The following is a 27347-nucleotide window of genomic DNA, read 5'->3' as shown; positions in this document are numbered from 1 at the left end:
GTGTTACTACAGTTGTACAGGGCCTTGGTGAGGCCACACCTGGAGTTTGTGTGCCGTTTTGGCCTCCTAACTTGAGGAAGGACATTCTTGCTATTGAGGTAGTGCAGCGAAGGTTCACCAGACTGATTCCCGGGATGGCGGGACTGACAGATCAAGAAAGACAGGATCAACTGGGCTTGTATTCACTGGAGTTCAGAAGAATGAGAGGGGATCTCATAGAAACGTTTAAAATTCTGATGGGTTCAGACAGTTTAGATGCAGGAAGAATGTTCCCAATGTTGGGGAAGTCCAGAACCAGGGGTCACAGTCTAAGGATAAGGGGTAAGCCATTTAGGATCGAGATGAGGAGAAACTTCTTCACCCAGAGAGTGGTGAACCTGTGGAATTCTCTACCACAGAAAGTTGTTGGGACCAATTCACTCAATATATTCAAAAAGGAGTTAGATGTCGTCCTTACTATTAGGGGGATCAAGGGGTATGGCTAGAAAGCAGGCATGAGGTACTGAAGTTGCATGTTCAGCTATGAACTCATTGAATGGCGGTGCAGGCTCGAAGGGCCGAATGGCCTACCCCGCACCTATTTTCTATGTTTCTATGTCTATGTTTCTATGAAGCAGCTTGTCATCTGTAGCTGGAAGCTACCCTCCAACTTCCCATGTAACTCCTTTTTATGTCTGCCTTGCCAACAAATTGCACCAGACTTTCTGGCATGTTGGGGCAGGTGGGTGCCCTCGATGAGCCTCGAGTGGCATGAGCAGCCACCATTCACATGTAAAACAAGGGACCTCCCCCGATCTCACCAAAGCTTCCTCTTCATTGGGGTGAAGACAGATGTTAGGAAAGACTACCACCAATGGCCAATTTCTCTCTGGTATTATGGGCTGTCTTCGTTAAGAAGAGAAAAAATTACAGTGACCAATGACCTTGTATGCAGCCGAACCCAGGTATCAGTAGGTGGACCATAATTGTAGTGATGACAGAATGAATGAAACAAGCAATTACATATCATGGAGCTGAAGATCTGCCCAGAACCCCTGCCGTTGATTTTGGCAATGTTTGCAAGGTCAGGAGAAGTCCCTTGTTTTTCAATTGAATGAAGTGCTCTCATGCCCCTAGGGGCACCCACCTGTCTCAATATGTCGGATCATCTGGTGCAACTTGCTTCTTCTGGGAGGATCTGGGATTCAAATCTTTGGAAAGAATGTAGATACACCCTCAGTCGCTCCCTTTGTAAGAAGGGCACTTTAGAATAATGTTTGAAAGAATCTTGATTTTTCTTTGGGGATCTGGACTATGAACCCAAGCTGGATCGCTAGGTGGGGCCCACTTCTATCATTTGGTGGCATAGTGGTCTCACTCAGCATAATGTTACCATTCCTAAGCCAGTTCCCACAAAGGCAGAGATGCAGGAATTCCTAGTATTGGGAGACCCCACCCGAGCCCCACTTTATACTGCTGACCTTGTAGGAAGCAGCTCCATGCCTTACAAGACCCTTCAAAACTCAACATAATGCCAGAGTGTGCCAAAGACCTTCAGATTTTTTGATTCCAAATCTGGCTTTAAGTGGAGTCCATGGGCTGGATTTTGGGATTTTTGGATTTCAGGGTATTTGTTGTGGTGGGGCGTTAAAGTTAGCGCCTGAAAATAGTTTGCGCCTTTGACTACAAATTTCTGCAAAAATGTAAGTTGGAGGAACGTTGGCGTTAAGTTAGGCGTTACACATGGACTTTGTGCGCCCGAGCCGAAACTTACGGTGGTTTTTGCTTAGTGCCCTGCAGCATAACGTATATTGTATGGTTTTATTTTGGTGGGGGGAGTTTTTGTGACATTATTGCAGTAAAATTTATGACTCATTATTTGCCATTGGTGTCTTGTGCAATGTTTCCAAAGTTCACCAGAGATGTGCCTTTATGGGGACACATAACATGTCCAGTATTAGCTCCATCCCTCAGTTTCCTCCATTTAGGAGAACTGGTCCATTATGAGTAGGTGATGTGTGACTCTTGGTCTGGCAGCATCTCCACGCTGCCTCCCCCGTGGATGGGGTGTCTATCCAATGGGGGCCTCGCCAGGCTCCTCTTTGTCATCCTCTTCTTCCTGAGGTGGGCCTGCAATCCCCATTGGCAATGCCTGGCCCTCATGATGGCCAAGCTGTACAACATGCAGCAAACCACAATTAATTCGGATACCTGTTGAGGGGAGTATTGAAGGCTGCCTTCAAAGCGGTGCAGGCATTGGTCTGCCTGTAGGAGATGGCATATCTCTATCAGCACTTCCTTTCGGAAGCACACCCTTCTCACACACTGCTCCTCAGAGAGTTGGAGGTCTGAGTGTTGGTGCCTGTAAACCCATGAGGGGTAAGCCCTCCTCCCCGGACGACTTTGGCCTCTCCTCATCCGTGGGCCAACATGGTCAAGAGCTCTTCCTCTAGCTTGACACCGCCTGGCAATAGCATGGACCATGATATGCTGGCGAACTAGTAATGTCCCCATTAAATGTTCTCACTGAAGTTGTATGGACACAGTCATGGCAGATAAAAGTGAAGTTTGCAAGTTGGAGCTTCACGCAGCGTTATGTACGCAACCGTTGCAGTCAATATAACCTGCGATGTAGGATCCTCATCCTTCGATTTAAAAATGCTGCGAATACCACCTGCCGCATCCTGGGACTGCCTGTTTTTGTCAGGCAGGGTAATATATTAGCATGGATAGAGGCTTGGCTAACTAACAGAAAACAGAGAGTCGGGGTAAATGGGTCATTTTCCGGTTGGAAAACAGTTGACTAGTGGGGTGCCGCAGGGATCGGTGCTGGGTCCTCAACTATTTACAATGACTTGGATGAAGGGACCGAGTCTAATGTAGCTAAGTTTGCTGATGATACAAAGATGGGTGGGAAAGAAAATTGTGAGGAGGACACAAAAATCTGCAAATGGATATAGGGCTCGAACCTCCACTTTTGTGCGTATCGCCCAAAAATGGCATTATTTCCGGTGTGGGCATTAAAAAAGGGTTTTCAGATCGCCAGCTTCTCGCCTATTCTCAAAACACCTAGTTTACATTTTTGAAAATGGGCGTTACCGCGAGCGACATCAAATGGGCGGTAGCGTTAAAGTTTTTTGACCTTCTGCCATAAAGTGTGGCCGTCCTTAGCAACGGCATGGCAACGCTCGATTCCCGTGATTCAGGAGGTCAAGGGTCACTATGACATGCGCAGAAGAGGAGACAGAGAGAGAGGGATCTCAGAGGCACTGAAAGCGTGTGTGGCTGTGGTGTGTGTTTGTTTGGCTGTTGTGGGAGGAATGACGGAGATTCATCAGCAGCAAAAAGCCAACTAAGCACCAAGAACATAGTTGGCACCGAGTTTTTGTCCAACAAATAACATATAAAATAGAAGGGATGGAGGAGGCCCTGGAGCTGGTAGCCAGGAACACTGGTGGCAAAGGGCTCCCAGTGGTCCCGGAGCGCTGCACTGCACCCCAAGGTGACGTACCCCATTGCCAACCACACGACAGCCAGCAGCAACATCTTGCTTATGGCTCGGAGCATGTTCCCACCTTGGGACCGTCCTCTCCCGTATCCGTCCAAGCGACGCTTTGGCCGTCACCCCGCCCTCCCAATGAAGCATTGCCTGAGGACCTCCTCGGCCAGGTGGCTTGGAGTCAGGTGGGGAAGGGGAAGGGGTAGAGGTGGGGGGGAGAAGCAGGGGGTGGCAGGTGGGCAGGGTGGGGGGGGGGTGGAAAGGATTGGTTTGTACAGAAATACTAAGGATTTCAGACTAATGTTCGGTTTAAATGTTTTTTATTTAACAAAATCTTGTAGCACATTGGCTCAGATAGCTGCACCATTACACGCTGGTGATTCCTTAACATCAAAGGGTAAAATCACACTTAACTTCAATCAACTTAAACTTTAACTGTCAGCAAGGCGATGCCCATCATTTGATGTATGACCTGCACACCCAGCAGTGTGTCAGCCTTGTAAATAACACCAATGTTCTTTCAGGCAAAACGACCATTGATAAGTACCTGACGTAAGAATCTTGCAGCTATCATGCCATCATGGGCCCTTCCATGCAGCCTACAGGGGGGTGGGGGCATGGCTTCAGCGTCAGCCTGATTGTCTGGGCCCATGTCAACGTCCGCCTCCTCGTCTTCCTCTTCCTCTCTCTGGTGAGGTGTACTGTCAGACTCTTCAGGCAATTCTTGTCCCCTCCTGATAGCCAAGTTGTGTAGCATGGAGCACACCACCACAAATTGAGCTACCTGCTCAGGGTGGTATTGGAACTCGCCTCCTGAGTGTTCCAGGCATCTAATGCGCTGCTTCAGCACTCCAATGGTTTTCTCCACGATATTGCGAGTTGCTCTATGGCTCTCATTGTATCGCCTCTCGGCATCGGTGTGGGTGTCCTGCAGTGGGGTCATCAGCCAGGTGGCGAGGCCATATCCTTTGTCACCAAGCATCCAGCATTGACCTTGTGGCTGATTGTTAAACAAGTCAGATACAGTGCTCTCACACAGGATGTGAGCATCATGGATGCTGCCCAGAAATTGAGCATTCACTGCCAGTATAATTTGCTGTTGGTCGACAACCAGCTGAATATTCAGGGAGTGGAATCCCTTGCGATTCCTGAAAACCTCAGCATCCTGAAAAGGTGCCCGCATCGCGATGTGTGTACAGTCTATTGCTCCTTGCGCCTTGGGGAAGTTTGCAATTCTGGAGAATCCTAGAGCCCTCTTACTCTGTACCTCCCTGGTCATAGGGAGGCTGATCAAGTCCCTCCTGCATGCGTTCAGCGCTTCAATGACCTATCTAATGCAGCGATGTGTGGAATGCTGAGTGTTGTGCATGCAATAACTGTTAGACTGAGTACTGTTTAACTCCAAGAGATATAACCTTGGCTCTGCTATATTAAGGCCCAAAGTGCCTAATATACAAAATGGCTGGCCTTTTATACTTGGGCTGCACACATGTGCATGCAGCCCAATGGTCTCCAACAGTGACACTAGCTAGTGGCTAGTGATCCCAAAAGTACATACATGACAATACTCCCTTCTGAGATATTAACAGAGTCTATTACAAATTGAGATGATCCGGTATTTTATGCTCACGGGTTGACCATCTCAGTTCAACTCCAGCCTTAGGTGAGTGTTCAGAGTCTGTTGTGACTGGTGGCTGGGTGGCTGACCTGGTGGGAGTGGCAATGGCCATGTCAGGGATTGAAAGTCCATTTTTATTGAACATGTCAGTGATTGGAAGTCCTGATTCACTGATGACCACCGAGTCCTCTGATGACTGGAGGTAGGTTGGTTGGTCATCGATTATCTCTTCCTCTGACTGTTCCAGTTCGTCTGTGTGCCGCAGCTTTGTCTGATCCATATGTTTCCTGCATGTTTGCCCATTTTTGAGCTTGACAATAAATACTCTGTTGCCCTGCTTGGCCATGACAATACTGTTATGTATGCAACCCTAGATAACCTGTATCATACCGCCACCAGAGAGCATACCTGTTGGAGTCCCAAGGGATCCCAGCATCCCTTGGGAGCACTGTATATAAGCAGGCCTCCCATGCTGTACCAACACTCTGGAGTTTGAATAAAGGAGCTAAGGTCACACTTACTTATGTCTACAGTACTCAGTTACATTACTTTATTATGAACATAACAATTGGCAACAAGATAACGAACAATCACGCGAAAATGCAGAGAACTGTTGGTATCCTGGAGAAATTCTCAGAAGGGGATGATTGGGAGGCCTCCGTGTAGTGACTCAACCAATACTTCGGGGCCAACGAGCTGGAAGGGGACGAGAACGCTGCCAAACAAAGGGCGATCCTCCTCATCGTCTGTGGGGCAACAATCTATGGCCTAACGAAGAATCTTCTAGCTCCAGTGAAACTAACAACCAAATCGTATGAAGAACTGTGTACGCTGATCCGGGAGCACTTAAATCCGAAGAAAAGCATTCTGAAGGCAAGGTATTGAGTTTACACGTGTCAACGGTCTGAAGGCCAGGAAGTGGCGAGCTACGTCGCCAAACTAAGACGCCTTGCAGGACATTGCAAATTCGATGGATTCCTTGAGCAAATGCTAAGAGACTTCTTTGTGCTTGGCATTGGCCATGAGGTTATCCTTCGCAAACTATTGACTGTTGAAACACCGAACCTGAGCAAAGTCATAACGATAGCCCAGGCATTTATGTCCACCAGCAATAACACCAAACAAATTTTGCAGCATAAAAAGGTTTTGGCAAGTACTGTACACAAAGTAACGTCGTTTTCAGGCAGGAATGCATGTGGCAGAACGTACACACCTGCAGCTGCATGACCTCAGATGATCCAGAGTCCGCCATCAAACGTTAATGCGAGGCAGTTAACATCTTGTTAGCGCTGCGGAGGTGATCATTGAGCCCATCAATGCCGCTTCAAACACGATGTGTGCAAAGGCTGTGGTACAATGGGATACCTCCAGCGAATGTGCAGACCAGCTGCAAACCCTGCAAACCACCACGTTGCAGAGGAGGATCGATCTATGGTGGATCAGGCTGAACTAGGATCTCGAACCGAGGAGGCAGAAGTGTACTGGGTACAAACCTTCACCACGAAATGTCCATCGATCATGCTAAAAGTTGAACTGGACGGAATTCCAGTCTCCATGGAACTGGACACAGGTGCGTGTCAGTCTATCATGAGCAAAAAGGCCTTTGACAGGCTGTGGTGCAACAAGGCACACAGGCCCAAGCTTAGCCCCATTCATACCAAGCTAAGAACTTACACTAAAGAGCTGTTATTGGCAGTGCAGTGCATGAACTCCCATTATGGATTGTACCAGGAGATGGCCCCACACTGTTTGGCAGAAGCTGGCTGGGAAAAATCCGCTGGAACTGGGACGACATCCAAGCGCTTTCGTCCGTCGACGGCACCTCATGTGCCCATTTCCTGTTGTTGTTTGAGCCAGGCATCGAAAGTTTCTTGGGGGCGAAGGTGCAGATCCACTTGGTTCCCGGTACACGACCCATCCACCACAAGGCACGGGCGGTGCCATACATGATGCGAGAGAAAGTGGAAATTGAGCTGGGCAGGCTGCAGTTAGAAGGCATCATCGCGCCGGTGGAGTTCAATGAGTGGGCCAGCCCAATTGTTCCGGTTCTCAAAGGCGATGTCACGGTCAGAATCTATGGGGACTATAAGGTAACGATTAACCGTTTTTCACTGCAGGACCAGTACCCATTACCCAAGGCAGACGACCTATTTGCGACCCTGGCTGGAGGAAAGACGTTCACCAAGTTGGACCTGACCTCGGCCTACATGACGCAGGAGCTGGCAGAATCTTCGAAAGGCCTCACCTGCATCAACACGCACAAAGGTCTGTTCATCTACAATAGATGCCTGTTTGGGATTCGATCGGCCGCGACAATTTTTAAAGGAACATGGAGAGCCTGCTAAGGTCGGCTCCGCACACCATGGTTTTCCAGGATGACATACTGGTCACAGGTCGGGACACCATCGAACACTTGAAGAACCTGGAAGAGGTTCTAAGTCGGCTAGATTACATTGGACTCAGGTTGAAACGCTCGGTGTGTTTTCCTGGCACCAGAGGTCGCGTTCTTAGGGAGAAGAATCACGGCAGACGGCATCAGACCCACCGACGCCATGACGGAGGCCATCAAGAACGCGCCGAGACCACAGAACATGATAGAGCTGCGGTCGTTCCTGGGACTCCTCAATTATTTTGGTAATTTCCTACCCGGGTTAAGCACCTTGCTAGAACCTCTACATGTGCTGATATGCAAGGGAGATGACTGGGTATGGGGGAAATCACAAGAGGCTGCTTTTGAGAAAGCCAGAAATCTATTATGTTCCAACAAACTGCTTGTTCTGTATAACCCATGTAAACATTTAGTGCTAGCTTGCGATGCGTCTTCGTATGGGGTCGGGTGTGTGTTACAACAAGCAAACGAATCGGGAGCATTGCAATCGGTTGCCTATGCTTCCAGGAGTTTGTCCAAGGCTGAAAGGGCCTCCAGCATGATTGAAAAAGAAGCTCTGGCATGCGTTTACGGGGTGAAAAAAATGCATCAGTATCTATTTGGTCTCAAGTTTGAGTTAGAAACTGACCATAAGCCGCTCATATCGCTATTCTCAGAGAGCAAAGGGATTAACACCAATGCCTCTGCCCGCATCCAAAGATGGGCACTCACGCTGTCTGCATATAACTATGTAATCCGCCACAGACCAGACACAGGGAACTGCGCTGATGCCCTCAGTCGGCTACCATTGCCCACCACCGGGGTGGAAATGGTACAGCTTGCAGACTTGCTCTTGGTGATGGAGGCATTTGAAAATGAAAAGTTACCCGTTACGGCCTGCCAGATCAGGACCTGGACCAGCCAGGATCCTTTACTGTCCTTGGTAAAAAAACTGTATTCTCCATGGGAGCTGGTCCAGCATTCCAGCGCAGATGCATGAAGAAATCAAGCCGTTCTAGCGGCGCAAAGACGAAATGTCCATACAGGTGGACTGTCCTTTGTGGGGTAATCGCATGGTTTTGTCTAAGAAAGGCAGGGAAATGTTCATACGTGATCTAAACAGTACCCACCCAGGCATAGTAATGATGAAAGCTATAGCCAGATCCCATGTATGGTGGCCTGGCATCGACTCAGATTTGGAATTTTGCGTGCGCCAATGCAACACTTGCTCTCAACTGAGCAATGCACCCAGGGAGGCACCGCTAAGTTTGTGGTCATGGCCCTCCAAACCGTGGTCGAGGACCCACGTTGACATTGCTGGCCTATTTCTAGGCAAAATGTTTTTGGTTGTTGTGGATGCTTATTCAAAATGGATTGAGTGTGTAATAATGTCTGTAAGCACGTCCACTGCCACCATCGGAAGCCTACGAGCCATGTAGGCCTGCCTGATGTCCTTGTCAGCGGCAATAGGTTGTGCTTCACCAGTGCTGAATTCAAGAAATTCATGACCCGCAATGGGATCAAGCACGTCACATCTGCCTCGTTCAAGCCCGCATCCAATGGCCAGGCAGAACGGGCAGTCCAAACCATCAAGCAAAGCTTGAAACGTGTGTCGTCTGCAGCAATTTTCCTCCACAGGAATTTGACCTCTGGTGCCATGAAGACTCACTTCGAGCATTTAAGTCTGAGTTCCACTTTGTCCAGATTATGTATAACCTCTTCCCAGGTTGTTCAGATGTTCCTCGGAGTCACGACCTGTGATTATGATGTCATCTTGGAACATGACGGTTCTGGGAACGGACTTCAGTAGACTCTCCTAGTTCCTCTGAAATATTGCTGCAGCTGAACTAATTCCAAAAGGGCATCTATGATAAATAAACAGTCCTTTATGCGTGTTAATGTACATAAGTCTCTTCGACGTCTCAACCAGCTCCTGTGTCATGTAGGTCGATGTCAAGTCCAGTTTGGTGAATGACTTCCCCCCGGCTAGCATTGCAAACACGTCGTCAGCCTTTGGTAATGGGTATTGATCCTATTTTGAAACCCTGCTGATCGTAGCCTTGTAGTCTCCACAGATTTTGACTGTGCCATCACTTTTCAGCACAGGAACAATGGGGCTGGCCCATTCATTAAATTCAACCGGTGATATGATCCCTTCACGCTGGAGTCTGCCCAGTTTGATATTGTGGGCGAAATGTGTGTGAGGAGGTGAAATTGACGATGGGTGATCTCCATGGCTGCTAGTTTGGGTAAATATGCTCTTTACGACAAAAACAGTGGGCGGGCGTTAATATTGAATCTCGGCATTAATTCTGTGTGGAAAGTAACGCTGGGCGATATTATGGGTATTGAATTCGCCCATTCTGCTGATTCCGCCCCAAAAAAGTGGGCAGGTGGTAATATTTTTTCTCGGCATTAAGCACATGGGGAAAGTAACGCTCGGTGATAAGTTTCCGAAAAATGCCCGTCGGTTTCCATTTTGTGCCAAAATGGGTGATAGATGGGCGTTATACTTTGATGTCTCCAAGATAAGAGGAGACTAATTGATGTCCTGTTTCTGACTGCTCCATTTTTTATCGGGGCGGAGGAGCAGTGAGAGATCGGGGCCCAGGAGCGTCGTGATCGGGGCCCAGGGGAGGTGAGGGCCCAAGGGCAGCACGGGCCAGCCCACACTGCGATCTATAGTTAGTAGGAGCATGTGTGCGCACTAGGTCCGTGCAGCAGAGCTTGGTCTCCAGTCGTCTTGGTTAACCCTTGCCACTGGATCAAAACCTAGCTCTGTCAAGCCCGTGTGGTGGCTGGTGTGCAACGGCCACCCCACGTTAAAAGAATCAATGCACAGGCATCTTCCACCCTTCAGTATTTAGTTCAGAACCTAGAATGTCAGGTCCCTCACTGAAACACCTGTGAACTCATCCCTTTTTGGCGTGGAAGCAGGTCATCCTTGATACGAGGGACTGCCTAATATTAATATACGTCATTTCAGCGGTAAAATGGATGTTAAGTGGGTGTTAAGCAGACAAAAAAAGTGGAGGTTCTAGCCCATTGACAGGCTAAGTGAGTGCGCAAAAATTTGGCAGATGGAGTATAATGTCGGAAAATGTGAGTTCATCCACTTTGACAGAAAAAATAGCAAAACAAATTATAATTTAAATAGAGAAAAATTGCAAAGTGCTTCAGTGCAGGGGGACCTGAGGATCCTTGTGCATGAAACACAAAAAGCTAGTATGCACATACGGCAATTAATCAGGAAGGCAAATGGAATGTTGGCTTTTATTGCAAGGGGGATAGAGTATAAAAGCAGGGAAGTCCTGCTACAACTGTACAGGGTATTGGTGAGGCCATACCTGGAGTACTGCGTGCAGTTTTGGTCTCAGTAGTTAAGGAAGGATATACTTGCATTGGAGGCTGTTCAGAGAAGGTTCACTAGGTTGATTCCGGAGATGAGGGGCTTGACATGAAGATAGGTTGAGTAGGTTGGGACTATACTCATTGGAGTTCAGAAGAATGAGAGGTGATCTTATCGAAACATACAAGATAATGAGAGGGCTCGACAATGAGAGGGATGCAGAGTATATTTCCACTCATAGGGAAAACTAAAACTAGGGGGCATAGTTTCAGAATAAGGGGCCATTTAAAACTGAGATGAGGTGGAATTTCTTCTCTCAGAGGGTTGTAAATCTGGGGAATTTTCTGTCCCAGAAAGCTGTGGAGGCTGAGTCATTGAATATATTTAAGGTGGAGATGGACAGATTTTTGAGCGATCTGGGAATAAAGGGTTATGGGGAGCGGGCAGGGAGGTGGAACTGAGTCCATGATCAGGTCAGCCACGATCTTATTAAATGGCGGAGCAGACTCGAGGGGTCAAATGGCCTACTCCTGCTCCTATTTCTTGTGTTCGTGGATCTAGCCTGGAGACGACGTAGGTTGAATTGGTTCCCATTGGTTCTATAGTTTAGTTCCACTCCAGCGGGGAGCTTGTTGATAGTGAAATGGAGCATTGCAGCAAGGAAAATTGAGAAGATTTTGTGCGATGATACAGCCCTGCTTTACCCCAGTCCTGACATGGATTGAGTCTGTGGTGGATCCGTCATGTGTTGTCGTGGAGCAGGCGGAGGATGGTGATGACTTTTGGATGCAGCCGAACCGGAGGAGGGCGTTCCATAGTCGCTCATGGTTGACAGTGTCAAAGGCCTTTGTGAGGTCAAAGGAGGTCATGTACAAGGGTTGATGTTGTTCCCTGAATTTCTCTTGTAGTTGTCGCCCGGTGAAGATCATGTCAGTTGTACCCCTTAATCGGGCGGAATCTGCATTATGACTCTGGGAGGAGCTCTTCAGGCACAGAGAGAAGATGGTTGAGGAGGATTCTTGCGATGACTTTCGCAGTGGCCGACAGCAGGGAGATTCCTCTGTAGCTGCTGCAGTTGGACTTGTCCCTTTTTTTGAAGATGGTCACTATAACGGCATTTCTACGATCTCCTGGCATGCTCTCCTCCTTCTAGATAAGAGCGATGAAGTCATGCATTCATGCCAGTAGAGCTTCTCCGCCATACTTTAGTGCCTCAGCGGGGATTCCATCTGCTCCTGATGCCTTGTTCTTGAGCTGACGGATAGCCTTTTCTACCTCGTGCAGGGCTGGGGTTTTGCTGAGATAGTGGCGGTTAGCATGCTGCGGGATGGAGTCGAGGACACTTGTGTCGAAGGCAGAGTTTTGGTTCAGGAGATCTTTGAAGTGTTCTTTCCAGCGGGCCCTGACTGCCTCGGTGTCCTTAATGAGTGCCTCTCCGTTCTTGGTTAGCAGTGGGGTTGGGCCTTGGATGCTTGGGCCGTAGGTGGCCTTGGGTGCGCTGAAGAATCCTTGCACGTCATAGTTGTCAGCCAGCTGCTGGAACTCTTGTGCTTTCTCCATCCACCATCTACTCTTTAGGTCCCGGGTTTTTTGTTGGATCTCGGCCTTCAGCCGTCTGTAAAGCTGCTTTGCTGCTCCCGAGTAGGGTTGCTGCTTTAAGTTCAGAAATGCCTTGCGCTTGTGCGTATTAGCTCCTGGATTGTCTTAAAAGCCAACTGGTTCATTAATGCCCTTTAGTAAAGGGAGGTTGCCACTCCTACACAGTGTGATCTACAGGTGTCTCCTTCTTACAGTATGCGATTGACTCATAGGGAAGAGCAATAAATGCTGTCAATATAAACCACATCCTAAAACAGATTTAAAAAAATCTAACTTTGCTGTCTTCATTTAAATGCAGAGGCAGGCATCGAGTTATGCCCCCTGCTACTGTCTGATTCACAGATAACTTAAAGTCTCTTTCCATAATATGAGTGAGCAGAATAGTTCATGATGACAAATGAGAAGGAATACATTGCTAGTCAGAGGGCCAGGAGGTGTGATCTCATGACTGAACAACCTTGGGACCTGTAGCTCAATGTGCTATTTGAAGAAGGACAGGAACGTTTTCCCAGTATCACTCAACCAGCACCACCAAAGACAGATTAATTGGCTGTTTATTTTATCGCTGTTTGTGGAATCTTGCCATCTGCAAATTAACTGCTATATTTGCCTACAATGACTACACTTCAAAAGTAATTAATAGTCTGTAAAATATTATATAAAGACAAGCTTTTCTATCTTCTTTCGATTAATATAATAGAGCATGCCTGATTGAAGACGGCTGTCTCTTCTGTTGCAGACAAGCATCATGCAGGGCTTCACTGATCTCATTGGACTATTAGAAACATAGAAACATAGAAAATAGGTGCAGGAGTAGGCCATTCGGCCCTTCTAGCCTGCACCGCCATTCAATGAGTTCATGGCTGAACATGCAACTTCAGTACCCCATTCCTGCTTTCTCACCATACCCCTTGATTCCCCTAGTAGTAAGGACTTCATCTAACTCCTTTTTGAATATATTTAGTGAATTGGCCTCAACAACTTTCTGTGGTGGAGAATTCCACAGGTTCACCACTCTCTGGGTGAAGAAATTCCTCCTCATCTCAGTCCTAAATGGCTTCCCCCTTATCCTTAGACTGTGTCCCCTGGTTCTGGACTTCCCCAACATTGGGAACATTCTTCCTGCATCTAACCTGTCTAACCCCGTCAGAATTTTAAACGTTTCTATGTGGTCCCCTCTCATTCTTCTGAACTCCAGTGAATACAAGCCCAGTTGATCCAGTCTTTCTTGATAGGTCAGTCCCGCCATCCCGGGAATCAGTCTGGTGAACCTTCGCTGCACTCCCTCAATAGCAAGAATGTCCTTCCTCAGGTTAGGAGATAAAACTGTACACAATACTCCAGGTGTGGCCTCACCAAGGCCCTGTACAACTGTAGCAACACCTCCCTGCCCTTGTACTCAAATCCCCTCGCTATGAAGGCCAACATGCCATTTGCTTTCTTAACCGCCTGCTGAACCTGCATGCCAACCTTCAATGACTGATGTACCATGACACCCAGGTCTCGTTGCACCTCTCCTTTTCCTAATCTGTCACCATTCAGATAATAGTCTGTCTCTCTGTTTTTACCACCAAAGTGGATAACCTCACATTTATCCACATTATACTTCATCTGCCATGCATTTGCCCACTCACCTAACCTATCCAAGTCGCTCTGCAGCCTCATAGAATCCTCCTTGCAGCTCACACTGCCACGCAACTTAGTGTCATCCGCAAATTTGGAGATACTACATTTAATCCCCTCGTCTAAATCATTAATGTACAGTGCAAACAGCTGGGGCCCCAGCACAGAACCTTGCGGTACCCCACTAGTCACTGCCTGCCATTCTGAAAAGTCCCCATTTACTCCTACTCTTTGCTTCCTGTCTGACAACCAGTTCTCAATCCATGTCAGCACACTACCCCCAATCCCATGTGCTTTAACTTTGCACATTAATCTCTTGTGTGGGACCTTGTCGAAAGCCTTCTGAAAGTCCAAATATACCACATCGACTGGTTCTCCCTTGTCCACTCTACTGGAAACATCCTCAAAAAATTCCAGAAGATTTGTCAAGCATGATTTCCCTTTCACAAATCCATGCTGAATTGGACCTATCATATTACCTCTTTCCAAATGCACTGCGATGACATCCTTAATAATTGATTCCATCATTTTACCCACTACCGATGTCAGGCTGACCGGTCTGTAATTCCCTGTTTTCTCTCTCCCTCCTTTTTTAAAAAGTGGGGTTACATTGGCTACCCTCCACTCCATAGGAACTGATCCAGAGTCAATGGAATGTTGGAAAATGACTGTCAATGCATCCACTATTTCCAAGGCCACCTCCTTAAGTACTCTGGGATGCAGTCCATCAGGCCCTGGGGATTTATCGGCCTTCAATCCCATTAATTTCCCCAACACAATTTCCCGACTAATAAGGATTTCCCTCAGTTCCTCCTCCTTACTAGACCCTCCGACCCCTTTTATATCCGGAAGGTTGTTTGTGTCCTCCTCAGTGAATACCGAACCAAAGTACTTGTTCAATTGGTCCGCCATTTCTTTGTTCCCCGTTATGACTTCCCCTGATTCTGACTGCAGGGGACCTACGTTTGTCTTTACTAACCTTTTTCTCTTTACATATCTATAGAAACTTTTGCAATCCGTCTTAATGTTCCCTGCAAGCTTCTTCTCGTACTCCATTTTCCCTGCCCTAATCAAACCCTTTGTCCTCCTCTGCTGAGTTCTAAATTTCTCCCAGTCCCCGGGTTCTCTGCTATTTCTGGCCAATTTGTATGCCACTTCCTTGGCTTTAATACTATCCCTGATTTCCCTTGATAGCCACGGTTGAGCCACCTTCCCTTTTTTATTTTTACGACAGACAAGAATGTACAATTGTTGTAGTTCATCCATGCGGTCTCTAAATGTCTGCCATTGCCCATCCACAGTCAACCCCTTCAGTATCATTCACCAATCTATCCTAGCCAATTCACGCCTCATACCTTCAAAGTTACCCTTCTTTAAGTTCTGGACCATGGTCTCTGAATTAACTGTTTCATTCTCCATCCTAATGCAGAATTCCACCATATTATGGTCACTCTTCCCCAAGGGGCCTCGCACAACGAGATTGCTAATTAATCCTCTCTCATTACACAACACCCAGTCTAAGATGGCCTCCCTCCTAGTTGGTTCCTCGACATATTGGTCTAAAAAACCATCCCTTATGCACTCCAGGAAATCCTCCTCTACCGTATTGCTTCCAGTTTGGTTAACCCAATCTATGTGCATATTAAAGTCACCCATTATAACTGCTGCACCTTTATTGCACGCACCCCTAATTTCATGTTTGATGCCCTCCCCAACATCACTACTACTGTTTGGAGGTCTGTACACAACTCCCACTAACGTTTTTTGTCCTTTGGTATTCTGCAGCTCTACCCATATAGATTCCACATCATCCAAGCTAATGTCCTTCCGAACTATTGCCTTAATTTGCTCCTTAACCAGCAATGCTACCCCACCTCCTTTTCCTTTTATTCTATCTTTCCTGAATGTTGAATACCCCTGGATGTTGAGTTCCCAGCCCTGATCATCCTGGAGCCACGTCTCCGTAATCCCAATCACATCATATTTGTTAACATAGGTCTACTTTTCTGCATATCAATGCAGGCCAAGGCCCAGTAGTTAGTGGTATGTCAGAAAGATGCACAGATAATGGTGCTGCATCTTACGTGGGTGGGAAGGTACCCATTCCCTCAGATGTCTGTAGATGGCAGAAAGAAGACAGTCAGGTTGCCTATGCAGCAGCACAAGTGGTTCAACCTGCAGCGGACCCAGCCCAAGACTTAGTAGCCATGGGATAAGAGCTTCCTCAGTTACACGAGCCTCATATCGACAACCAGTAGCAAGGCACCTCATGCACTCCTGCTTCTCAGAGAGCACCTAGGAGAAGCACTAGGTCAGGGTTAAGTTCATAAATGACACCCTGGTACTAAAGAAAAAGTCACCTGCGTATATGTACACATGCATGCACTCACATATGTGCGGACTTATGGACGCACTTACGCACACGCAATATGGGTTGACAATTAAATTATGGGGAGTTCCCAATGGGAAAGCCATTGTACCATGTCTGAAATTGGATGGAGGGGGAAAGAATAGCACCCCCTACCAAATGGCACAAAGGAAGATGATAAACTAGTGAGCAACAGCATAAAAACAAAAATCTACAAAATCCATTGTGAAATAAGGATTCTGCATATCTTCAAAATATATATGCTGGGTTCTTTAAATTCACTACCACTTTATTATCAATGTCAGCAAACTTGGACATTAGTGAGGCAGAAATAACAGAAAATTAGATATATGATACCACCACATTATTACCACCTAATTTCCGTACAACTATTCCAAAATGAGCAAATGCTGCTAAAAATGGAGTAGGTGAAAACGTGGATGGAGTTACAGTGGGGTGGGATCTCTGCCCACATTGTTTTATGCACTCGGATAGAAACATAGAAAATAGTTGCAGGAGTAGGCCATTCGGCCCTTCGAGCCTGCACCACCATTCAATAAGATCATGGCTGATCATTCACCTCAGTACTCCTTTTCTGCTTTCTCTCCATACCCCTTGATCCCTTTAGCTGTAAGGGCCACATCTAACTCCCTCTTGAACGTATCCAACGAACTGGCATCAACAACTCTCTGCGGCAGGGAATTCCACAGGTTAACAACTCTCTGAGTGAAGAAGTTTCTCCTCATCTCAGTCCTAAATGGCATACCCCTTATCCTTAGACTGTGTCCCCTGGTTCTGGATTTCCCCAACATCGGGAACATTCTTCCTGCATCTAACCTATCGAGTCCCGTCAGAATTTTATATGTTTCTATGAGATCCCCTCTCATCCCTCTAAACTCCAGTGAATAAAGGCCCAGTCGATCCAATCTCTCCTCATATGTCAGTCCAGCCATCCCTGGAATCAGTCTGGTGAACCTTCGCTGCACTCCCTCAATAGCAAGAACATCCTTCCTCAGATTAGGAGATCAAAACTGAACACAATATTCCAGGTAAGGCCTCACCAAGGCCCTGTACACTGCAGTAAGACCTCCCTGCTCCTGTACTCAAAACCCCTAGCTATGAAGGCCAACATACCATTTACCTTCTTCACGGCCTGCTGTACCTGCATGCCAACTTTCAATGACTGATGTACCATGACACCCAGGTCTCGTTGCACCTCCCCTTTTCCTAATCTGCCACCATTCAGATAATATTCTGCCTTTGTGTTTTTGCCCCCAAAGTGGATAACCTCACATTATTCCACATTATACTGCATCTGCCATGCATTTGCCCACTCACCTAACCTGTCCAAGTCACCCTGCAGCCTCTTAGCGTCCTCCTCACAGCTCACACCGCCACCCAGTTTAGTGTCATCTGCAAACTTGGAGATATTACACTCAATTCCTTCATCTAAATCATTAATGTATATTGTAAATAGCTGGGGTCCCAGCCCTGAGCCCTGCGGCACCCCACTAGTCACTGCCTGCCATTCTGAAAAGGATCCGTTTATCCCGACTCTCTGCTTCCTCTCTGCCAACCAGTTCTCTATCCATGTCAGTACATTACCCTCAATACCACGTGCTTTAATTTTGCACACCAATCTCTTGTGTGGGACCTTGTCAAAAGCCTTTTGAAAGTCCAAATACACCACATCCACTGGTTCTCCCTAGTCCACTCTACTAGTTACATCCTCAAAAAATTCGAGAAGATTTGTCAAGCATCCTCAAAAAATTCCAGAAGATTTGTCAAGCATAGGCATCTTGGAGCAGAAAATGTAGGGAGAATTTATTTCTCTCATTAAAATGATTTGCTTAAAATGTTCACTGTTTTGGGTAATTCCTGTATCTATTTTCCACAAATCACTCTTATGTTTTTGTCTGAATGAAAAATTTAGATCACTTTCCCTCAATTTTCCAGGTAAAGGTTCTTATGATGTAGATGCTTTAAATGAGGCAGCTTGGAGAAGTTCCCAGGACCAACTGGTGCCTTGTAACATCTGTGGGCGTACTTTCCTACCAGACAGACTGATAGTCCACCAGCGTTCATGTAAACCAAAGTTCTCACAAAAATGAACAAAGCCAAATTGTTATGGAATTAAATTTGACTGTAAAGAATAGTTCATAAGCTCTCGTAAAATAACAAAATGCAATAAAATTAAAATAACTGATGTTTTTGTTTCTGGATTTTTTGCAGTAGTTATGAGTTGTGTCACTGCCTGCTGTAAATTTAATGGAATATCACACTTCAAAAATTAAATCCACGACTCAATTTATCGTTGCTTTAGAGATTGGGGCTGAAATTCCACAGCTGTTCCAGTGCACACCTGCAGCAACTTTGCCTGACCCAAACAAAGGCCACTGATGTGGAGGAGGCAGGGCCAGAGCAGAGACTCCCTGCACTGGGAGCTTCTGTATCTATGGCCTCTCATTTCAAGAGGCCAGTACACTGAGAAGAAAAAGGCATACCGTTGCCTGCAATATAGTCCTGAAGCATAAAAAGCACATCTTATGCAATGGCTTCTTCTCCTGCTCCTCACAATCACCTTGAGTCTTTCCAAGGCTCCAGCCTTACTTCCTTTTTTTCTCTGTGACATCATTTGTAGGCTTGGTACACTGATATCACCTGACTATCTCTCTGCTGTGCCACCTTACTGACCACCACTGTGCTACCCAACTAATTAGTTCTAGATAAGAAATTCAACACAGATGCAAGACTGAATCCATCCTATTTGACATCCACTAAAAACTCTGCACATTATTACCACATTCCCTCTGTCTCTCTGTCAGTTCATTCAGACTGAGCTCAATGATATGCAAACTGTGTATTTTTTTGACTCTGTGCTGAGTTCAAAACCATAGATCCTAACTGCCAACAAAATTGTCTATTTCCACCTTCCGAACATTAGATGCCTTTGCCACTTCTGCCCTCCTCACCCCCACCCCTCACCCCCCTCAATAGCAACTGAAACAGTTAGCCTTTTTCATTTCCAGACTTGATAATTGTAACACTTCCCTTGTTGCCTTCCCAAATTTTGCCCCTCACAAATTGTACTTATTCAAAACTCTGCTGCCCATATATCCTGCTCCCCATCACCTTTGTCCTTGTCAACCTTCATCGCTCCTTTTCCTTTCCCCAAATGCATTTATTTCAAACCATCATCTGCCATCATCTACAAGTCAATCCATGGCTTTGTCTCACCCTCTTTCTGCCATTACCTTCAGCCCTATGTTCCTGCGAGGTCACCTGCCTTTTCTGATTCTGATCTATTTTGCATCCTCTCTTTCCTCCAATCCTCCTATAGCCACATATCCTTCAGCTGTCTCAGCCCGGCCATCTGGAACACTTCCTAAACACCTCTGCCTTCCTACCTCGCTGCCTTCCTTCAAAGGCCTCACCCAAACCTAGCTTTTTGATCAACTTCAGCCATCTTCTTTCATCCTTCACACATGAGTCCTCAGTGTCCAGTTATTTTCACCTCTGTGAAGCGCAATTTGTCACCAGTAAGGGATTATAAACAATTCAGTCGATTTTATGAATGCAAACGATCAGGGGGAGCTTCACTTATTGGGAGCACTTATTGAGAAATCACAGGTGTGCTTACCACAACTTTCCAGAGAAACTAGAGGATGATATATGAACTAAAGTATGTTCTTGCTTGTATTCATATGAAAATTATCATAGCAACATGAAAATATATGTTATTTTAAAGACGTGATTGTAACAATTGATTGTAACAAGTGATTTGGGAATAGAATTTCTGTGAGGTTCACCTGATCTCCCACTGTAACTTTGGCAGAAGATCAGCGGAAACCCGAGAAAATGGGTGTAAACTCTTGCAGACATTCTACTCCATTATCTCAATGTTAAAGAAGGCTATTTAAAAATGTTGACTGAATGATCAGTACTAAATTATAATTGTTTGGAAATTTAAATTAAAATCACAAATTAGCAAAAGCAAATTATAACAATTGTCTGTATATTGATTTTTTGGACCTATTAATGATGAATATTATATAACAAAATATTTAAAAACCTATTTAATATTTGTTAAATATGAATGATTTAAAATGTATGTTGCACATGCTGGAATGTGCCTCGTGTGGTTTCATGCTGTAGAGTAAGGACTTTACAGTTTCCTCATCCTCGTCATCATCCTCCTCCACCACCTCCTCCTGCTCGTCACCTGCATCTTCCAAATCATTATCATCAGCCACGCTCAGCGCAGTGGGTCTTCTTCCACTACCAGCTGCTGCTGCCTCATGATGGCTAAGTTATGCAGCATGCAGCATGCAATCTCAGGGCAGAATTGAAAGTAGCCTCCGGAATGGTCCAGGCATCGGAAACGCTGTTTCAAGATGCCAGTGGTCCTCGCTATGATGCTGCATGTTGTAATGTGCGACATGTTATAATGATGGTCAGCTTCCCTCTGTGTTATGCGTAGGGGCGTCATGAGCCAGGTGGCGAGGCCGTACCCTTTGTCTCCCAGTAGCCAGCTCTGCCCTTCTGGCTGCTGCTCAAATATGTCAGATATATCGCTGTCATGTAGGATGAACACATCATGGGTGCTGCCAGGGTATCTTGCATCGACTGACATGATGCAATGCATGTTGTCACACACGAGCTGCAAATTAATGGAGTGGAAGCCTTTTCTATTCCTGAACCGCTCGACATCCTCCAAAGGTGCTCGCAAGGCGATGTGGGTATAATCAATGCAGCCCTGTACCTTTGGGAAGCCAATAATCCTTGAGAATCCCATACCCCTGTCATGGATTGCTTGGGTGGTCATTGGGAACTTGATGAAGTCATTCCTCCGTGCATACAGTGCAGCCGTGACCTGGTGAATGGAGACATGTATTGCATGTTGAGAGATGGCGGACGCATCTCCAGTTGTAGTTTGAAACGATCCGGAGGCATAGAATGAAAGTGCAGCTGTAACCTTCACTTCAACTGACAAAGCAGTCCACCTGCCGCTTCTCGGCTGTCGGTCTGGTCTCAGCAACTCACAGATCTCATGTCAACTTATCTGCGAAAATGCAGCCTTCTGACACATTCAGAATCACTTAGGTGCAGGTACGAACGCCTGACTTGAAATTGCCGAGGTGGGTAAGGCTTCCTGTCCAGCAGCCTACGGGCTCTGATGTTGTTGATGTGATGAGGTCTAATCAATTATTTCCTACATAGCACAATGATGCAGAATGCTTGCAAAAGGCATGGCATTGTCAGTATTGCCCCCATACTTAAAGTTAAACTTTCAAAGAAGGTCAAAACGACAGGAAAGCAGGCAGCACAGGTTCGCAATTCTCTCTCTCTCTCTCTCTCCCCCCAAGGTCTGCATGGATGGACCACACCCAAAGGTCTTTTGTCCCCTCCTCTTTCCCTCCCCCTCTTGAGTCTTCTGACCTCTCTCTCCCCCTCCTCCCCACCTTGAGTCTTGTGACCTCTCTCTCCTCTCTTCTCCCCTCCCCCGAACCTTGGGACCTCTCTCCCTCCGCCCAGCCCTCCCCACCCCCCCCCACCCCCCAGCCTCTTCGCAGCCTCTCCCTCTCTGTGACCCTGATGCTTGCCAGCTCCCTCCCACCTCGCCCCTCCCCCCTCCCCCCCAGCCTCTCCTTTGATTTGCTTGCAGTCTCTCCGTTGAATCCTGACGCCGGCCCGTCCAATCACTCCTCGCCCCCAGCCTCTCCGTTGATTTGCTTGCTGCAGCCTCTCTGTTGAATCCCGATGCTGGCCAGTTCATTCGCTCCCGCCTCTAGCCCAGGCTGAGTGTCCTCCCGGTGCATTGTCCCGCCCCTAGCCCAGGCCAAGTGGCCTCCCACACCGGCCGACCTGCTGCCTTCCCGGGCCGAGTTTGAAGATGAAGGTAGGACTTCAATTTTTTATTTCTTATTGAATTTTTAGTACTTTTTGTTTGCAACATTGCTAAGGGTAATGCTTGGTTGGTTTAGGTGCAGGTCCTCTCCGCATCCCATCCCTATCCCACTCAGAGAGTTGTTAACCTGTGGAATTCCCTGCCGCAGAGAGTTGTTGATGCCAGTTCACTGGATATATTCAAGAGGGTGTTGGATATGGCCCTTACGGTGAAGGAGATCAAGGGGTATGGAGAGAAAGCAGGAAAGGGGTACTGAAGGAATGATCAGCCATGATCTTATTGAATGGCGGTGCAGGCTCGAAGGGCCGAATGGCCTACTCCTGCACCTATTTTTCTATGTTTCTATGTTTCTATGATGTACCTACCTGTGCCGATTTCTTTAACTCTCCGAAAGGGTTTTCTGAAGTGGCCACATATGCTGGCATAAGTAGAAATGGAGTAACTATTAGCTGGCCAAAGTTGCCTAAATAGGCAGAAATGGCGTAGATGGCTGGTAATGCCTCCTTTTGAGAAAAAAAAACTAACCTAAAAAAATCATAACTAACTCAGTTATGCTGGTGCAAATTGATTTGGAAACTGTTTTTTTTTAAGTTACACCAGAAAAACCAAGTTACTCCCCAAAAAATGGAGCAACTCCTGGCCAAAATTGAGCCCGATGGTACTAACAAGTTTGATAGGCAAATTTCCAAATGTAATCATTGGCAGCTATAATTTTTAATTTTCCCCTCCTCTCCTGAAGATGGTGACTGACACTAGGGTATGATTCCATTTGTCAGCTGCCTTCTAATACCTCTTCCAAAGTGGAAAAATTGCTCTTTTCGGTATAGGTGTCAAAATGATAAACATGTTTGTTTTGAAAGTAAATAGCAACCAGAGCAATTCTTCTTTCCATGTAATGAGTCTTCATATGTAAGTGCACTCAATGATTATTTGACCATGTGAAGCAACACAACTGAGTCCAATTCTATCCTCACCCAACATCTGGTACACTCTTAATAAAGGATGAAACTGTGTACTGTGTCCAATGAGCAAGTGTGACCTTAGCACCTTTAATAAGACTCCAGAGTGCAGGTACCTCATGGGTGGCCTGCTTATATACCGTGCTCCCTAAGGAATACTGGGATCCCTTGGGACTCCAACAGGTAGGGCCTCTGGTGGTAGTGTAATACAGGTTGCAAGGGGTTAAATACATAACATCACTCCCCCGTGAAGTCAACAGCACACTTATTTACAAGGTAAGATGATCTGGGGCTTTTCGCTCCCTTGTCGATTGTGTCGGTACAAATGCGGGCGTGAGTGAGTTGGTTAGTTCCTCACTGGGCTGTTGGGCAGCCGGCCTTGCCGGGCTGCTGGGGATGGTGAGTTTGACTTCGTGGTCAACCATGATGTCAGTTGCCACTTGTGTGTGTGTTGGAGGGTCAAAGTTGTCGTGGTGCATATAGGTACCAACGATATAGGTAAAAAACGGGATGAGGTCCTACAAGACGAATTTAGGGAGCTAGGAGCTAAATTAAAAAGGAGGACCTCAAAAATAGTAATCTCAGGATTGCTACCAGTGCCACGTGCTAGTCAGAGTAGGAATCGCAGGATAGCTCAGATGAATACGTGGTTTGAGGAGTGGTGCAGAAGGGAGGGATTCAAATTCCTGGGATATTGGAACCGGTTCTAGGGGAGATGGGACCAGTACAAACCAGACGGTCTGCACCTGGGCAGGACCGGAACCAATGTCCTAGGGGGAATGTTTGCTAGGGGAGGAGTTAATATGGCAGGGGGATGGGAACCTATGCAGGGAGACAGAGGGAAGAAGAATGGGGGTAGAAGCAAAAGATAGAAAGAAAAAAAGTAAAAGTGGAGGGTAGAGAAACCTAAGGCAAAAAGGGCCACATTACAGCAAAATTCTAAAGGGGCAAAGTATGTTAGAAAGACAAGCCTGAAGGCTCTGTGCCTCAATGCGAGGAGTATTCGGAATAAGGTGGACGAATTAACTGCACAGATAGCAGTTAACGGTTATGATGTAATTGGCATCACGGAGACATGGCTCCAGGGTGACCAAGGCTGGGAACTCAACATCCAGGGGTATTCAACATTTAGCAAGGATAGACAGAAAGGAAAAGGAGGCGGGGTGGCATTGCTGGTTAAAGAGGAAATTAATGCAATAGTAAGAAAGGACATTAGCTTGGATGATGTGGAATCGGTATGGGTGGAGCTGCGGAATACCAAGGGCAGAAAACGCTAGTGGGAGTTGTGTATAGACCACCAAACAGTAGTAGTAAGGTTGGGGACAGCATCAACCAAGAAATTAGGGATGCATGCAATAAAGGTACAGCAGTTATCATGAATTTAATCTACATCTTGATTGGGCTAACCAAACTGGTAGCAATGCGGTGGAGGAGGATTTCTTGGAGTGTATTAGGGATGGTTTTCTCGACCAATATGTTGAGGAACCAACTAGGGAGCTGGCCATCCTAGACTGGGTGATGTGTAATGAGAAAGGACTAATTAGCACTCTTGTTGTGTGAGGCCTCTTGGGGAAGAGTGACTATAACATGGTAGAATTCTTTATTGACAAGGAGAGTGACAGTTAATTCAGAAACTAGGATCCTGAACTTAAGGAAAGGTAACTTCGATGGTTTGAGGCGTGAGTTGGCTAGAATAGACTGGCAAATGATAGTTAAAGGGTTGACGGTGGATAGGCAATGGCAAACATTTAAAGATCACATGGATGAACTTCAGCAATTGTACATCCCTGTCTGGAGTAAAAATAAAACGGGGATGCTGGCTCAACTGTGGCTAACAAGGGAAATTAAGGATAGTGTTAAATCCAAGAAAGAGGCATATAAATTGGCCAGAAAAAGCAACAAACCTGAGGACTGGGAGAAATTTAGAATTCAGCAGAGGAGGACACAGGGTTTAATTAAGAGGGGGAAAATAGAGTACGAGAAGAAGCTTGCCGGGAATATAAAAACTGACTACAAAAGCTTCTATAGATATGTGAAGAGAAAAAGATTAGTGAAGACAAACGTAGGTCCTTTGCAGTCGGATTCAGGTGAATTTATAATGGGGAACAAAGAAATGGCAGACCAATTGAACAAATATTTTGGTTCTGTCTTCATGAAGGAAGACACAAATAACCTTTCGGAAATACTAGGGGACCGAGGGTCTAGTGAGAAAGAGGAACTGAAGGATATCCTTATTAGGCGGGAAATTGTGTTCGGGAAATTGATGGAATTGAAGGCCGATAAATCCCCAGGGCCTGATAGTCTGCATCCCAGAGTACTTAAGGAAGTGGCCCTAGAAATAGTGGATGCATTGGTGATCATTTTCCAACAGTCTATCAACTCTGGATCAGTTCCTATGGACTGGAGGGTATCTAATGTAACACCACTTTTTAAAAATGGAGGGAGAGAGAAAATGGCTAATTATAGACTGGTTAGCCTGACATCAGTAGTGGGGAAAATGTTGGAATCAATTATTAAGGATGAAATAGCAGCGCATTTGGAAAGCAGTGACAGGATTGGTCCAAGTCAGTATGGATTTATGAAAGAGAAATCATGCTTGACAAATCTTCTGGAGTTTTTTGAGGATGTAACTAGTCGAGTGGACAAGGGAGAACCAGTGGATGTGGTGTATTTGGACTTTCAAAAGGCTTTTGATGAGGTTCCACACAAGAGATTGGTGTGCAAAATCAAAGCACATGGTATTGGGGGTAATATACTGATGTGGATAGAGAACTGGTTGGCAGACAGGAAGCAGAGAGTCGGGATAAACAAGTCCTTTTCAGAATGGCAGGCAGTGACTTGTGGAGTGCCGCAGGGCTCAGTCTGGGACCCCAGCTCTTTACAATATACATCAATGATTTAGATGAAGGAATTGAGTGTAATATCTCCAAGTTTGCAGATGACACTAAACTGGATGGTGGTGTGAGCTGTGAGGAGGACGCTAAGAGGCTGCAGGGTGACTTGGACAGGTTAGGTGAGTGGGCAAATGCATGGCAGATGCAGTATAATGTGGATAAATGTAAGGTTATCCACTTTGGGGGCAAAAACGCAAAGCCAGATTATTATCTGAATGGTGGCAGATTAGGAAAAGGGGAGATGCAACGAGACCTGGGTGTCTTGATTCATCAGTCATGGAATGTTGGCATACAGGTACAGCAGGCGGTGAAAAAGGCAAATGGTATGCTGGCCTTCATAGTTAGTGGATTTGAGTATCGGAGCAGGGAGGTCTTACTGCAGTTGTACAGGGCCTTGGTGAGGCCTCACCTGGAATATTGTGTTCAGTTTTGGTCTCCTAATCTGAGGAAGGACATTCTTGCTATTGAGGGAGTGCAGCGAAAGTTCACCAGACTGATTCCCGGGATGGCTGGACTGACATATGAGGAGAGACTGGATCAGCTATGCCTTTATACATTGGAGTTTAGAAGGATGAGAGGGGATCTCATAGAAACATATAAGATTCTGACGGGACGGGACAGGTTAGATGCGGGTAGAATGTTCCCGATGTTGGGGAAGTCCAGAACCAGGGGATACAATCTAAGGATAAGGGGTAGGCCATTTAGGACTGAGATGAGGAGAAACTTCCACACTCAGAGAGTTGTTAACCTGTGGAATTCCCTGCTGCAGAGTGTTGTTGATGCCAGTTCATTGGATATATTCAAGAGGGGTTTAGATATGGCCCTTACGGCTAAGGGGATCAAGGAGTATGGAGAGAAAGAAGGAAAGGAGTACTGAGGGAATGATCAGCCATGATCTTATTGAATGGTGGCGCAGGCTCAAAGGGCCGAATGGCCTATTTTCTATGTTTCTAAAGTTGGTGGTGTCTTCTTCGGGTTTTTCGTAGCCATTGGTGAACCGCAATTTGATTTGGTCCAAATGTTTTCTGTATGTTTGTCCATTGGCCAATTCTACCTGAAACTGCCTACTCCCCTCTTTGGCTGTGACCATGCCAGCGAGCCATTTGGGACCACGTCCATAATTGAGCACAAACACAGGATCATTTATCTTAATATCGCGTAACAACTTTGCGCGGTCATGGTA

General features: G+C 46.3%; 1 protein-coding gene across 1 annotated transcript in view; it reads left to right on the top strand.

The window, feature by feature from the left end:
* Positions 1-18514, top strand: part of LOC139250663 (zinc finger protein 474-like) — a 57850-nt gene extending 39336 nt beyond the window's left edge. The window contains exon 6 of the mRNA XM_070873156.1: positions 18360-18514. Coding sequence (XP_070729257.1) covers positions 18360-18514 — 155 coding nt within the window. The remainder of the gene's footprint in view (positions 1-18359) is intronic.
* The last annotated feature ends 8833 nt before the right edge of the window (positions 18515-27347 follow it).

Source organism: Pristiophorus japonicus, chromosome 1 (genome assembly GCF_044704955.1).
Source record: "Pristiophorus japonicus isolate sPriJap1 chromosome 1, sPriJap1.hap1, whole genome shotgun sequence".
Taxonomy (NCBI): domain Eukaryota; kingdom Metazoa; phylum Chordata; class Chondrichthyes; family Pristiophoridae; genus Pristiophorus; species Pristiophorus japonicus.
The sequence above is the reverse complement of the archived record's forward strand: the minus strand, read 5'-3'. Positions and strand labels throughout refer to the sequence as shown.